Source organism: Podarcis muralis, chromosome 14 (genome assembly GCF_964188315.1).
Source record: "Podarcis muralis chromosome 14, rPodMur119.hap1.1, whole genome shotgun sequence".
NCBI lineage: Eukaryota > Metazoa > Chordata > Lepidosauria > Squamata > Lacertidae > Podarcis > Podarcis muralis.
In genome coordinates this window covers 48466243-48482557 of record NC_135668.1, presented here as the reverse complement: position 1 = coordinate 48482557, position 16315 = coordinate 48466243, and the positions used below count along the sequence as shown (strand labels likewise).

General features: G+C 46.7%; 1 protein-coding gene across 3 annotated transcripts in view; it reads right to left on the bottom strand.

Annotated features, from left to right (window-relative positions):
• CACNA1H (calcium voltage-gated channel subunit alpha1 H) overlaps positions 1-16315 on the bottom strand; it is a 370065-nt gene that overhangs the window by 58573 nt on the left and 295177 nt on the right. For all 3 annotated transcript variants that reach the window (XM_077918649.1, XM_077918651.1, XM_077918650.1), the window contains exons 14-15: positions 15741-15896; positions 83-173 (exon numbers count right to left, since the gene is read on the bottom strand). In XM_077918649.1, coding sequence (XP_077774775.1) covers positions 83-173; positions 15741-15896 — 247 coding nt within the window. The remainder of the gene's footprint in view (positions 1-82; positions 174-15740; positions 15897-16315) is intronic.

Here is a 16315-nt window from a genome sequence, read left to right as displayed (position 1 = left end):
AGACTAGGTTGGGTTGGGCAGTACCTCGATCACCTTAATGGACCTGTAGGTGCCCCACCATGGGAATGGCATCCCAGCTTACCAGAAGCACGGAGTTCCTTCAGCTTCTCAATCTCTTCCTCAAAGTTGATGGATGTCTTGTCCTCATCGGTGTCGGATCTGTTGGCATCACCCTGTTGGAGGGAAAGTTGGGTGGGTGAAGAGAAACTGAATTAATCTGCAATGCTGAACTCAGCAGTGGCTGGCACCTATAAGAGACTGCTAAGATGCAAGGCAGGAGGCCAACAGCAGGTGGCGCAAGTGTCCATGAAAGGTCAGAGCCGGAGCCATAGGTGCCATTTCGCGCCAAAGATTGTGGGTGCCCGCAACGAAGGGTTTCAACTTTGCCCATTGACTTTGTGGGTGCCCAGCCCCACAAATAGATTATTGTGTGTGCCGAAGGACCTGAGGCCCCCTGGCCAAAGCCAATTGCAGGCAGGTCCAACTGATTCTAGTTTCATCTCCATCCTCCTTTCTACAACTGAGAGATGGAAGAGAAGAAGGAAGCTAAAAGCCGAGATGGCAGGCAAGTGCCCCCTGGCTCAGACGGGAATGTGGCCATTGGACTGAGCACAGTTCCCCACCACCCTGCTTTGGACACTGGATTTAATGGCCTTGCAGTGCCCCTTTTAGATGGCCGTGTGTATGAATTCAGTTCTGAAGGTCAGCATTAAGCATTTTCTTCTACCTCTCCATGCAGCCATTCCATACAGGTGATGGGGGGGGGGGGGAGAGGAGAGAATACTCTGAGCATGCACAGTTTTGGATGGTAAACTCACTGAAATCATAGTGCAAGCAGGGGCTACAGGAAGAAGCAATTGGAAAGGTCGCAGTGTCTGGGGGTTTTTAGTTTAAGTAAGAGGGAACGTCTTAAAAAGCAGAGACATCACCTTGCCGACAAAGGTCCGTATAGTTAAAGCTATGGTTTTCCCAGTAGTGATGTATGGAAGTGAGAGCTGGACCATAAAGAAGGCTGATCGCCAAAGAATTGATGCTTTTGAATTATGGTGCTGGAGGAGACTCTTGAGAGTCCCACGGACTGCAAGAAGATCAAACGCATCCATTCTGAAGGAAATCAGCCCTGAGTGCTCACTGGAAGGACAGATCCTGAAGCTGAGGCTCCAATACTTTGGCCATTTCATGAGAAGAGAAGACTCCCTGGAAAAGACCCTGATGTTGGGAAAGATGGAGGGCACAAGGAGAAGGGGACGACAGAGGACGGGATGGTTGGACAGTGTTCTCGAAGCTACGAACATGAGTTTGACCAAATTGCGGGAGACAGTGGAAGACAGAAGTGCCTGGCGTGCTCTGCTCCATGGGGTCACGAAGAGTTGGACACGACTAAACAACAAGAGACAACATGGTGGATGTTTATAAAACTAAGCATGTCATGGGAAAAGAAGATCGAGAAAAGTTTTTCTCGCTGACTAGAACTCATGGACATCCGGCGAAACTGAATGTTAGAAGAATCGGGACAAATAAAACAAAGGATGCCTTCATGCAGAGTGCAGTTAATCCAGTAGGATCACTGTGTGTTCTGAAGAAAAGGGAGTTTGCTTCTGCTAGCCTTGGGACTAAACACTTTCTTGGGATCAAGCACCATTTTGTTGCTAGAAAGGATAATATATACATTTTTCTAAATGCCAAAGCAATAAGATGAGCTTCTGTTACCAGCCGTGGCCTGCCAGCAGCCTCCTGACTAGAAAACGTTTCTAAGAATAATCCTCCAACACTGGAAAGGCCAAGCGTGGAAAACTGGATACAAGAACTCCTGCGTTTAGCAAGCCATGAGAAAACCCTGCTCTATAAACTGCATGAAAATACTAGCTTCCAAGAGATTTGGAGCGCATTTTTGGAACTCTCCACGTCACACAATGCCCACAACTAGGAGAATTGGGAGGCTCAACGCAGGGATGGAAATGTCTGCATCTTAAGTGTTTTTAATCTGCTCTGTGAGCAGAGCCTGGATACTCATTTCTCTCTTATCAGAGCCGGTGAACCTGGACACTGTATGACACTCCAAACTACTAGACGTCGGAAATAAAAATGCTGTAACAACAACAACAACAAAGGCCTCAAGGACTTTAAAAGACGTTAGACAAATTCATGGATGTAATGGGAGAGGATTTACCCCAGCAAATTATTTGTCAAAATTACAAATACCCAAATACAGGCGGTCATTTAGCCTCGCTAGATTCAACGTGCTGCCATCTGCCTTATTGCAGGGCAGATTCGAGGGTAAACCGTACGTGGAACGAGTCTGCCCCTGCGGCTTGATGGAGGTAGAAACTGTCTCTCATGTCTTGTTACGTTGCTGTTTCTACGGGGATATACACTCGGTATTTATCACTCCTGTTATACAAAAATCTCCAAACAGGTCCAAACTCCAATGTCTAAAACTCCTGGTAGAGGACAAGGATCTAGAGATCACACTAAGGGTGGCCAAATTCTGTGTGACTGCCATAAAACTCAGGGGACAAGCAGTGCTACCAAAATGATTAAGGTTTTAAATGACAACTTTAGGTTATATTTTAGTGATCAAGATTTAATGTATATTTTTTTAACTGCCGTTATATCTGAATTGTCTCTGTTAAACCCAATTGCAATTCAATGTATTCAATGTTGTGTTTTATGATTTTTCTGATATTGTAAGTGAGCCAGAACTGGTCTGTGACCGTAATAATAAAATTCATGAATGAATGAATGAATGAATGAATGAATGAATGAAAAAGCCCATGGGGGCTCTGCAATACCTCCACTGTTGGATGGAGCAATGCTTCTGAAAACCAGTTGCTGGAAGACACAGGAGGGGAGTCTTGTGTTCAGATCCTGCTTGGAGAAAGCATGTTCTCATTCATAGAGAGCACGTGTTGCGGTGGGGTCTGGAAGGCCACCCCTCTGTTGCTGGATGGGTTAGTTTGGATGACCATCCACAGTGATTGGGCGGTTGGGTTGTTGGGCAAATTTTGGTGTTGCCATTTAAGGGGTTGGACCAAAGGTTATAAATTGAAGTCACGCAAAAACAAGAAAACAGGAAAACAAGAAAAAATAATAATTCTGAATCTCAGAAGTCAGAACAGCAAGAGGGATCGTTGCTCAGTGAAAGCAGCAATCCCTCTTGCTGTCCTGGCTTCTGGGATAGCTGCGCAGCCTGCATTCGCTCCATAAGACACACACACATTTCCCCTTACTTTTTAGGAGGGAAAAAGTGAGTCTTACAGAGCAAAAAATATGGTATGTGTGAAGTGTGAATCATTTGGGGGTGGATTGGAGGACCTCGACATGCAACAGCCTTGACCAAAGGTGCCATGGGCTTTGAAGACACTCAAACTCAGGACGCAAGGGAGAAACGTGCTAGGATGAAGGCACGCTTGGCAAATCCACACCGTGATCAACTCCCGCCAGGAAACCCATGTCCCCACTGTGGAAGGACGTGTGGGTCCAGAATTGGCCTCCACAGCCACCTATGGACTCATTGTTAAAACCGTGTTTATGGAAGACAATCTTACTTGGCTACGAGGGATTGTCAAAGAAGAAGCAGGTATCCCACAAGCATTTGGTTGGCTGCTGTAAGAACAGGATGCTGGACTAGATGGGCCATTGGCCTGATCCAGGAAGCTCATCTTATGTTTTATGTGTTGGCAAGCAACCAAGGAATCGGGGGCAATTGGCAGGCCCCCAGCTGGCTCCAGCCCACTGGCCGGTGTGCTGGGCGAACTCCAGTCCTTGTTGCAGCATCTGCAACCCACAGCTTCAAAAGCTGGAGCATCTCAGCAGAGATAACGCGCAAACAGAAGTGGCAGGAGCATAGCTGTCAACTTACAGATTTGAAAAAAAGGGACCAGCAGCCTCGAAAATAAGGGATCAGCAGCCAAAATAAGGGATTTTCCGGGCACAGGTATGTTTGACTTCTGAGCCCCTCCAAGCCAAAGGCAGAAAGCCCAGCCAGCAGCCAAACGAAGCCTCAAGCCTCAAGGAAAACCACTGTCATCTCTCCGCTGGGAAGTGCTGAGCAAAGGTGAGTCCCCAGGCAACACAGCCGATTTGATCAGGGCAAGGCATGCAAGCTCCACCCCCCAGTCGTTCTTAGACTTCTTATTGGGTGAGCAACGCAGCCAAGCAACACAGTTGGAGCCTCCCTCCTCCCTGGCTGGCAGGGAGGGAGGGAGAGGAGCTGCTTCCTTTGAAACCCGGGAAATTTAAGGGACATCATCAATAAGGGACAGCAGCAGGACATGGTGCTGGGATAAGGGACTGTCCCACCAAATAAGGGACGCTTGACAGCTATGCGCAGGAGAGGTAGTGTAAGCGTATTTACAAGCAGTTTATTCGGCAAACAGCAGGACAAAAGGAAACATGTCTGATCCCTTTCGTGTCCAAAGCAAGACAGCATAAGCAAAAGCTCTACACAAACAGAAGTTCCCAGCAAGCTGTGCTGGAGTGTAAACAAACATGTGACACAGAACAATCATGCCTGTTCCTTAAGGTGGAATGGAATATCCCAACATTATGATGGGCAGAAGGGAGGAGAGGAGCTGGGAGGCAGCGGGGGTGGGGTGGGGAGGGAATCAGCCAGTGGCTGATTTTTTGGGGGGTCAACTTTCCTATGCACAATCTGTACTTGACCTCCTTTGCAACATTTTGTTTTGAAATCTTTTAAGATAATATTTGAGTTTCCTGTTAATTATGTTGCTTTGAACTTGTACTTTATAATTTCACTTCCTCCAGTAACGTTTTATTCTGGCTTGTTTCATTTGATGTTTTAATGTGGGTTGTAAACAGCTTTGATATCCGCCTCCCCTAAAAATATACTGCGCTGTAGAAATGAAATGAAAAATAATAATGAATAATAATCCCGTTCAACCAAAATCTGCTTCGTTGCCGCTGATCAGTTTCAGACCCCTCACCCTGGTTATGAAATTTAGATTCAAGGGAGGGAACACACAGAATATACACACAGAACTGCCTCTAGATTCAACTTGTTCAATCTTCCTTCTGAATGAAGCTAAAGGAAGAGGGAGAACAGATGGCTTTGGCACTTTTTTCCTGGAAATCTTTTGTGCTACCAAATGAATAATTCAGTTTTTTTTTTTAGGGGGAAAAACTTTTATGTACGTTTAAATCACAGCCTGTAACAGCTCCAATAGGAGCCATTAGCCGCCAGCAACAAAGCACATCCCCCTTTCCCCTTTCTTTCTGGGTCTATAATTACATATTTATGGAGAACCTCACGCAAGGCCGCCAATTCCCAGCTTTGTATATGCACACCATTAACACAGACAGGAAATTGGAGGATCTGGAAGAGAGTCCTTCAGCTTACACAATACGTTATTTTGCTGAATGAAATTAATGCATCGCAATTCTTTCTCTTTGCCTCCTCTAAGAAGTGGGGCAGGGGAAGGAAGCTCAGGTTCTGAGTTAGCATGTCTGATGTCGGGGTTAGGGAACTAGTGGCCACCCAGATGCTGCAGGATGCAAGACTGACGATCAGGAACGACAGGAGTTGCAACGCAGCAACATCTGGATGGCACCACGTTGGCCAGTCCCGGAAGATGACAGACAGCTGTGTGAGTTTGCTCTCAGTAATGAGCTTCATGGCTCAGCGGAGGTTTGAACTTGAGTCTCTCTGGCCTAGGTGGTTTCAAGGGGGTAACCCTTGAAACACGGTCCAGGACCGGTCCAGAATCCAGAGGTTCTGCTAGGCGTCAATCCGACAGGGCCAAGGCAGGAGACGAGGCAGGAAACCAGGCAAGGACAGGGGCAGTATCTGGCATACAGCAATGTTGCTCCCACAACCTGGGACAGGGTCAGGACAGCCTTTTATCTTTGTCAGGGTAACGGCTGGTCCTGATCCCCTGGCGACTCACCTCCCTGTCTTGCCCGAAGGCAAGCACTCCTCCTGCGAGTACTCAGGTCTCTCCTTCTCTCAGACCTTAGTCTCTGCAGCTCGGGAGACGTCGGTGGCTTACTAGACCCAGAGGCCACCTCAGCCTCCCCTGACCCAACCAGTAGTGGAGCAGCTGTAAGTGATGGCCCAGCTGAAGGCAACGAGGTAATCCCTGCATCTGGAGCCAGGGCAGGCTCAGGCCCCTGACTCAGCCCAGCTGGTGCTTGTTGCAGGGGAACCTGTGCAGACTGGGGCTCTTCAGAATCAGGCCCCTAACTTGGTTCAGATGATGCCTGAGGCAAAGGATCTGGTGCGGACTGAGTCTCCTCTGGTTCCGAGACTGAGCCCGAATCCCAGGCCATCACACTAGGTATGGATCAGACTCCCTCGGGAGCTTGTGGACTCCCTTTCATTGGAAGTTATGAAGCAGGTTTTCGGTGGCCACCTGTCATGTATGATCTAGTTGTGATTCCTGCATTGCAGGGGGGTTCGATTGGATGATCCCCTGGGTTCTATGACTTACCATTGGTGGGAGGCAGAAGTAGGCAAAAAATGTGATTTTTACATCTTTGTGTAATTTTTAAAATGAAATTCACTTCAGTTCACATTTTAACACAAACCTTCAAAACTCACATTCCCCCCCCCCCGCTCTGAATTTTGTGATGCAACTCTTTGAATTTTGTGTCGCCGAATGTGTTCAGAAAGGCATCCTCAGGGCCGGATTGAGGTTGGATGAGGCCCTAAGCTACTGAAGGTAATGGGGCCCTTTCTATGTCCGGCTGTCCTTTGTCAACAACAACTTGTTGCTGTTTTGTGTGTGTTGAATATGTGCTATATGGTGATTTATGGACCTAATGGGTATCTAAAGCCATCTGCACATAACAAAATATGTATTTTATCAAAGTGATTGTTGAATTGAAACCAGTGATATTTTAGGGAGCAGGCTAGCAGGCGGGGGCCATTACTTACATCATAGGAGCCTACACAACACAAAACACTGTTGCTGTATGTAGGTTCTATTTTATTTGTTTTTTATCTTAAACTTTGGAAATTTACATCCATTTTTTCCCCTTTAATTTTTTAGGGCCCCCGAGAGAGTGGGGCCCTAAGCTATAGCTTGTTTAGCTTATACATAAATCCTGCACTGGGCATCCTATTAAGGGGAAGTGTGCATCACTGCATGCTTTTAACACAATGAGGAACAATGACCGGTGCAACCCACTATGGAAATGTCAACCAGCCATTTTGGGCTACCTGCTAACTAAGGAGCCATTGGCCAAAAACCCTGATAAGAAATGCTTCCATCTATGTTCTCCCAGGTTCTGCAGCCATCTTTCTCCCTCCCCACGCTGAAATATAATTTGGACATCAACCCATTTGGCCAATTCCAAATGTCCAGTGTGATTCTTCCTTCCACCCATGCTGCTGATGGAGGCTAAATTCACATTTTAAGACCCTTCACTGCCCTCTCATTGTCCTCCTCCTGGATGCCCAGATGCAATTGACCAGTCCAGTGCCTGCCTGGCAGCCAGCCTTTCTTAGATGTGTCCATCAATCCCAGTCAAAGAGCTTGGTGCCAGAACTGATGTGCCAGAGAACAGGCGGGTGATTTGAGACAAATAGAGCCAATACACAGCTGCTGGTATGGCAGAACTGTCCAATTTTTTTTTTAAAAAAATTATTATTATTTAGGAAAAGCCAGCCATTGTAGAAATGCAAATGGAAGCTGTGAATGACAGCCAGGGCTACCCTCTTCCCAGAAAATCTGGGCTGCTCTCCCAAATATATGTTTGTATATCCAACCTCTGCCCCCACCCGGACATCTCTGATGTGAACACAGCTGAGGACCAGATTTCAGCATAAGCTCCAGCGCTGACTCAGAAGACACTCTGGCCAAGAGCTGGACATTAATTCAAAATGGATTTAAACTCAGCTTAATGGCTACTAGCCATGGTGGGGATTTCTCCTTCCACTGTCAGTAGTGTTTCTGAGTATCAGTTGCTCTTCGGCTCAGGTCCTGCTTGCAGCCTTCTGCACCCAGGGCAGCTGTCTACCAGCTCCATCTGGTATGCAGGCTGAGACCCTACCTGTGTCAGGAGTTCAGCCTACACTTGAGTAGGACCCTGGTAGAGACACATGCCCGACTGGCATGTTCTCTTCCTCCTGGTCAATCGTTCAGGAGCTTCAAAAGCTTTCTTCTGCCTGAACATCACAGCGACCAATGCCAACAGACGCCGACACACTTAGGGATCCGCAGAGTTTGTGCATCATGCGTGACAGACCTCAGCAACTCAGCATTTTGGCTAATCTACTTTATTTACATATAAACACACATGGAGCTCTGCAACATGGCTCCCTCTCTCTCTAGCATCAGACAGCAAAGAGAAAAAGAACAAAGGACAATAGTCCCACTTCACGGAAAACGGTAACACAAACATCCTGTCTCCATCACTTCCCACTTTGTGGAGTCAAAACATAACACATCATGTGAAAGACAACAATCCCATGACTGCAATCATAGATCAGGAATTCTAACAACCTGCCCACAGACTGTCTCACCAGAGTGGTGCATGCTCTGGTTATCTCTCACTTAGACTACTGCAATGCGCTCTAGGTGGGGCTACCTTTGAAGGTGACCCGGAAACTACAACTAATCCAGAATGTGGCAGCTAGACTGGGGACTGGGAGTGGCCGCCGAGACTACATAACACCGGTCCTGAAAGACCTACATTGGCTCCCAGTACGTTTCCAAGCACAATTCAAAGTATTGGTGCTGACCTTGAAAGCCCTAAACGGCCTCGGCCCTGTAGACCTGAAGGAGTGTCTCCACCCCCATCATTCAGCCTGGACACTGAGGTCCATCTCCAAGGGCCTTCTGGCGGTTCCCTCACTGCGAGAAGTGAGGTTACAGGGAACCAGGTAGAGGGCCTTCTCAGTGGTGGTGCCCGCCTTGTGGAACGGCCTCCCATCAGATGTCAAGGAAATAAACAACTATCTGACTTTTAGAAGACATCTGAAGACATCCCTGTTTAGGGAAGTTGTTAATGTTTGATGTCTTACTGGGTTTTAATTTGTTGGAAGCTGCCCAGAGTGGTTGGGGAAACCCAGTCAGCCAGGAAGCGTATACATATTATGCATGTAAATAAACTTCCTGTAACTTCACTTCTCATAGTGAGGGAACTGCCAGAAGACCTCAGAGCTCAACAAGAAAGTTTAATAAGCAAACTTGACCAACTTGCTGCTCACCCCAAACTCTAAAAAGATAAAAAGCACAGGTCCTGATACTCATTCTTGGAGAAGTTCAGATTCTCCCTTTGTTGGGAGAATTGTCAATTTATTTCTACCCGTGCTGGTTAACCAATTCATGATCCTGAACAGGCTTGCTCAGGAGTCTTTGATGAGTTACTTTGTCAAAAAGCACATGGAAGTAACAGGTCACGTGGCAACCAGGGCAAAATTTGATTCAGATCACATTTCTAGGTGAAACTGCCTAATTCACTCTTTCTCAAACTCAAACTGAAATACAGCCTTCCTTTGAAATTCGCACCTCTCCAAATTTTGCAATGCATCCGTTTGGCCAAGTAAAGTGTGCAAATAGTGTATATACTAGGGTAAAACGTGCATTCAAATTCATATTATTAGTGAATATAGCATTCAAAATGCATTATTATTATTATTATTACTACGGAAGATCGCATTGCACAAATGTGTATATTCCTTGCACACAAAGATGTGCCCATCAAGAGAAATTTGCAATGAAAATGCTCTTGAATTTTCATGAGGACTTGAAAAATATTTGCAATCTGATGTGGAAATGAGGAGAATTGAAGAGTGCAGAAATGAGGAAGAAATGAGAGAAATTAACACTGACATGGCAGCTCTTGGGTTCAAACGACTGTGCTTCGTATTGTTTCAAAAAGTGCAAATTTAGTAGGTTTTCCTTTTTTCCTGATTTTTAACCTACAAGAAAACAGGATACATTTTAATATAAACTATATTAAAGGAAAACAAAAATTGCAACAAATAAAATTCAGATTCAAGTTAACTTTCTGGGCAGGTGCATGTCGGATATCTTCATGAAGTTGCAAAAGTTCAACTCCTAAATAATGTTTTTGGAACTTCCCCCCCCCTTTCCCTTTTTCCATTTTAGGGTATCAGGTTAGCAAAACTGAGAAGATTAACAGGAAGTGTGAACACTGATAGAACTCAAAGCATTCAAATCTGCTTTAAAATGCTGAAATAAAATTTCTGGGGTTTTTTGCTTTGGCTTCTAAAGACTCTTGATCTGAACGTCAACAAACACAATGTCCCTCTCACCAATAATCCAGATTGATTCCATTGACTAATGGTGGGTTTGCTGTCAAAGGTGATATTAGGAGTTTTTTTCTTGCTCCGTCCCTGGTGGCAACTAGTGTTCGCTATAGCTGTGTGGATGTTAGAAGGATGTCCTCATCAAACATGTGTTTAAATTCGCTACGAGGTCGCCCCTGGGAGACCGGTCACCAAAGAGGGAAGCCATCCCCAAGGGAAAAGACTCCAGCGACGTAATCCCAAATGAAATTTGGAGAAAAGGGCCGCCAAGCGATGACGCAGAGGCACTCCTGCCCACCGTAAAGGAGCAGAGTGCCTCGTCGCAGCCGTTTAAGTCAATTAGCCAGCGTGATCTGAGCTAAACTTAATGAAGCCCCTCGCCAGCAACCGTTCTGCCATTTTTAATTCAATCAGCCGGAGCTAAACGCGCGGGATTCCCTCAAGCAAAACCTCTGCTCTTCAAAGGAGCTCTAATTGAGGCTTACTCCCTCACGCAGGCGGACAGCGGTAGCAGCTGCCGCCGCCACCAATTCCTTCAGAGCGGCGGCAATTATTGCCTGACAATGGCAAAAGGAGACAGGGGACAATGCAGAGAATCTGATACTATTGGGGATAGGCCTGAGTTTTCGGCCTCAGATGTTATTTTGGCTAAAAGTAAAAGCACTAGGCAGAGCTTTGACTGGTGTGGTCTAAACCACTGAGCCTCATGGGCTTGCCGATCAGAAGGTTGGCAGTTCGAATCCTCACGACGGGGTGAGCTCCAGTTGCTTGGTCCCTGCTCCTGCCAACCTAGCAATTCAAAAGCACACCAGGCAGGGTATTAATTATTAGAGAAGTTTTTAATGACTGATGTTTTATCGTGTTTTTAATCTTTTGTTGGAAGCCTCCCAGAGTGGCTGGGGAAACCCAGCCAGATAGGCGAGGTACAAATAAATTATTATTATTATTATTATTATTATTATTATTATTATTATGTTTTTCCCTTGAGCATACTAGGAATGTGGAAGCAGCTGCAAAACATGGAATGGTAAAGGAGAAGTTGCATCACAACTGACGCATCATATTGCCACTTGGCTATCTAAAGTCCTCGTCCCCCATATGACGATTAAATCCAGAGTCCAAATTCACCAAGTTGTACTACGGCCTGGTTGGCAAAGGAGGACGTTTCAGGCTGGTGACAGGTTACTCCTTGACCCACACCCCTTCCCCTTCGTAGACTTCCAGATGTTTTGAAGGATCAGCTCTCAGCTCCCAGGTTTGCAATTCAGAAGATTTCCAGCTTCTGCCCTGGGCGCCGCCAGTTTAAAAGAGCCCAGCGGTCTGACTCTGTACAAGGCAGCTAGCTTCTGAAGGCTCCGGTGTACAATTTGCATGCATGCTTTGCTTCTGCGGTATAAGCTGATTAACTTGTGCACTGGGATCGGTAACTCTGAATTAATTCATGCCATGAATAAATGAACGGCGTCTAGCACTGTTTGTTTCAGCTGTGGAGTGGAAAACTCCTGAAAGGTGCGTCAAGAGCCTCACATCCCCTTGAACCCAGTGCTTCAGGTAGTCAGCAGGGCTACCTGCCACAAAATCTGGCCTTGCACACACACACACCACAGATACAGGGGTATTTTGACAGTGCCAGCTTGCGAAGTTGAGTAGTCTTGGGATGACACAATGTCAAGGCCTGTGCTGAATCTGTGGACAGCTCCCCATTCGGGGCAAACCTTTGGTTAAGATTTTGGTTTTGAATTGCTCTTCCATCGGGCCTTTTAGTTTACTTCTTGACCCAGCCACCTAGCCCATCCTTTAGTGTGGGGAGCGGGTGGCGCTGTGGTCTAAACCACTGAGCCTCTTGGGCCTGCCGATCGGAAGGTCAGCGGTTTGAATCCCCATGACAAGGTGAACTCCCATTGCTCTGTCCCAGCCCCTGCCAACCTAGCTGTCTGAAAGCATGCCAGTGCAAGTAGATAAATAGGTACCACTGCAGAGGGAAGGTAAATAGTGTTTTTGTGCATTCTGGCACTTGTCATAGTGTCCTGTTGCACCAGAAGTGGTTTAGTCATGCTCGCCACATGACCCAGAAAGCTGTCTGTGGACAAATGCCGGCTCCCTCGGCCTGAAAGCGAGATGAGCACAGCAACCCCATAGTTGCCTTTGATTGGACTTAACCGTCCAGGGGTCCTTTATCTTTTTTACTATCCTTTTGTCTTGACTTGCCCTTTGCCCTAAAGTTCTGACTTACTTGTCCAGAGCTCCTAATTCTCAGTGCCCCTCAGACTCAGCCCTGATAAGGCCCTCTCTCAAATATCCTCCACACTTAAGGGAATCTGCTCTCCAGTGATACCTTGGTTCTCAAACGCCTTGGTACTCAAACAACTTGGAACCCAAACACTGCAAACCCGGAAGTAAGTGTTCCGCTTTGCGAACATTTTTCGGAAGCCGAAGATGCTCCGTTTTGGTTTTTTGTTTTTTTAAAATGATATTTACGAAGAGGCTCCGTTTTGAGTGTTACACTTCTGTTTTGAGCATTACACTGAGGTCTGTGTTTTTGCTATTGATTTTGTGTTTTTGTTTTTGCAGCTCTTCTGTTTTTTGTGACTGTGCGGCTTTTTTGTTTTGTTTTTGTGACTGTGTGTAATACAGTTCAGCTACTGATTGACTGATTGTGTGACTGCAATACATTGTTTATTGCTTTCATTTTATGGGTCAATGGTCTCGTTAGATAGTAAAATTCATGTTAAATTGCTGTTTTAGGGGTTGTTTTTTAAAGTCTGGAACGGGTTAATCCATTTTGCCTTACTTTCTATGGGAAAGTGTGCCTTGGGTTTTGGAACGGACTTCTGGAACGGATTAAGCTTGAGAACCAAGGTACCATTGTATTTCCATTTTCCATCTGCAGGTGAAAATGGAACCGATTGTCTGAGAAAGAAACAGCCCGAAAACATTCATCCATCCATCCTCTGTCCGCCTTCTCCCCTCCCACCTCTTGAGGACTCGTGTTCTGAAGAGCAAAGCTGTTTCTCATTCTGCACTTGAATCTTTCCGCGGCTAATGCCGATTGAGTATTCTAAAATGGTAAACGGCCGCTCTGTTCTTAAGGAACATGGAAAAGTAATATCTCTCTCCTCTCCCCCCAGATGTGATTAAAGCCCTTCTTCTAAGTCATTATTCTTAGCTCAAGCGGGTTGGGTTTAGGTAAGGCTCAACATCATTTCCATACGCTAATGGCTTCATAAAAGCTCCGTGATAAAATATGATATTGAGATCGTTATAATTCTCAGGCTGAAATGGGGATGTAACTCTCACTTAAAACCCAAATGTCGCCATGGATTTGTCCTGGGGGGATGTGGACGGGGGTGTGGCTGGATGTCAAAGCAGATCAGAGCCCAGGCAGAAGGACAAAAACAGAAAGGAACAGAGCCTTAGAAGGTCCGAATGTGGTGGAAGGGTTGCAGCTCAGTGGCAAAACATCTCCTTGGCACGCAGAAGGTGCCAGATTCAGTCCCCAGCATTTGTGGCTAGAGCTGTGAGATACCCTCTGTCTGAAATCCAGGATACCTCTGTAGAGAGTTCTGAACTAGATGGAGCAACAGCCTGACTTGGTATAAGGCGGAATGTCCTACAAAGTGGTACCTCGGGTTAAGCACTTAATTCGTTCTGGAGATCTGTTCTTAACCTGAAACGGTTCTTAACCTGAAGCACCACTTTAGCTAATGGGGCCTCCTGCTGCTGTCGCGCCCCCAGAGCACGATTTCTGTTCTCATCCTGAAGCAAAGTTCTTCACCTGAAGCACTATTTCTGGGTTAGCGGAGTCTGTAACCTGAAGCGTATGTAACCTGAAGCGCATGTAACCCGGGGTACCACTGTAGGACGCACCGTCCCATAAGGTGCACCAAGTTTTTTTGGGGGGAAATAAAGGGGAAAAAATTATTTCCTCCCCAGGCGCGGGGCGGGGGCGGGGGAAGCCTGAGCTTCCCCTGACCCCAGCACCCAAACAGGCAGCTCTATGCAAGCCGTGGGAGCCCAGCGCTGGCTCCCGCTGCTTGCTGAGAGGTCCGCGAAGCCTGGACGTGCTGAGCTCGGCACGCGCAGGCTTCAGCATGCAGGCAACTCTCCGCAAGCAGCGGGACCGCTCCCGCTGCTTGCGGAGATGTCCGCGAAGCCTGGAGAGCAGAGGGGTCGGTGTGCACCAAGTCTACAAGCCCCCCTTCTTTCTCCCCCAACCTTGCACTATCCGTAACATTGGTGTCTCACTTCAAATGTAACTGATCTGTAGAAAGGACTCTATGAACTGAAAGCAGAGATGCTGCATGCAGTTTTGTTACCCAAGAAAATCTTTAGTAAAAACAATTAAACAAAAATCCTGGAGAGCTGCTGCCAGTCAGTGCAGACAACACCAAATGTGCCAATGAGGCGGGGGTAGAAATTTAATAATAAATTAAAGAAACCACTAGTGCAGCAACATCAAGAGGGCCAGAGGCTCCTTATCCCCATCGTAGGTGAACGAACCGTCTCTATCAATTCCCGCCACACCTTGTGGCAGGGAGTTCCACAGTTGCCCAGAATTCTGGACACGTTGCATAACATCCAGTCCGTAACAACCGCCAATGGTCAAAACTGCCATTCGAATTGAATGTTTGGTTGGCTCACCGAGCGAAAAGCCAGGTCACCTGCTTGGTGGGTTTAAGGGGCTGGACTGAGGAAGGATGGTGGGAACTGCTCTCCCTCTTCCTGAACCTTCCCGAGAAGAGGAGGACAGTATAGATTTAGAACAGTGGCTTGCAGAAGGGCATAGCTCCGAGGCTGCATTCCTGAACCTCTCTCATTCTTGAAAGCATTCCTGAACCTCTCTCTCACAGAACAAGACATGCCTTGAGAGTAATAGAACAGAAAACTCAGAGGCAGAAAGAACAGATCAGCCGACACCGGGGTGACGTAGAAAAGGAGGGACTGAGGGGGTGGGACTTTACTTAGAGCATTGCCAATAACTAAGAGAGACCACATTCCTTTGTCTCTCTCTGTGAATATTCATCATCAATCTTTATTACGGTCCAGAGACCCAACAAATCGTTACAAAGCAATGCACAATTCAGACTAGTCTACCTCCAGGTTAAACAAGCATTTTGTTCAGACTTAAAGATAGGGATCATTGGTTCTTGCAACCAGCGATAAAAACTTCACCACTGCTAATGTTCTAGTGTTTGTCCAGTCTTCCAATAGGAACCTGACATAGTGAGCCTCTGATTTTCCCGCGAAAGGTACCAGCAAGGGTAATATCAGTTCAGCCCTGGCTTGCTCGTATTTCGCACAGTGCAGCAAAATATGTTTTATAGAATCGATGTCTTGAGCACAGGAGCAAAGTCTGTCCTGGTAGGGAACTCCTCTCAACCTGCCACTGTGAATATTGAATAAACTACCTGGTAAGAACTCTTCTAGTTTTTCTGCTTCCTGGCACCCTACTGAGAGAGGGATAGGATTCCCTGAAGCCTTGACAGCGGGACTCTTCCCTTACCTCGGCCTGGAAACCCTCCACTAGGATGGCGACCAAGAGGTTGAAAAGGACGTAGTTTCCGAAGGTCATCAGAGCCACGAAATAGAGAGCAGCCCAGGAAGAGGTGGAGGCCATCCCATTGTACAGAACCACGTTCCAGTCTTCTTGGGTGAGGATCTGCACACAACATGGAGAGAGACAGAGAGAGACCAAGGGAATGAGAGATCAGTCCAGAATAGCAGGCTTTTATCTCAGGTGGGGGCTTCTACCAAGACAGAGCCTTTTCTGTGGCTACCCCCAAAGAACAAAGAGGTAGAACAAAGGGTACTGGGAACTGGGTTTCCAACTCCTGAAAGTCCCACACAAGAGATCCACAAAACTGGTCTTGAAGGTAAAATGTGTTACATGGATTCCCAGAGGGACTTTCCAGCAACCTTTCGCAACTGTGCAGGTGGTAACATTTAATTTCTGAACTCAGAACTGAAAGGGAAACACTGAGCTCAAAAACTGAAGGCAGCGAAATGAATATTCGCAAAACTTTGCCAGGCAGCACTCCTAGAAACTCACTACGAACAGGGCAAGCCTAACCAGGTCTA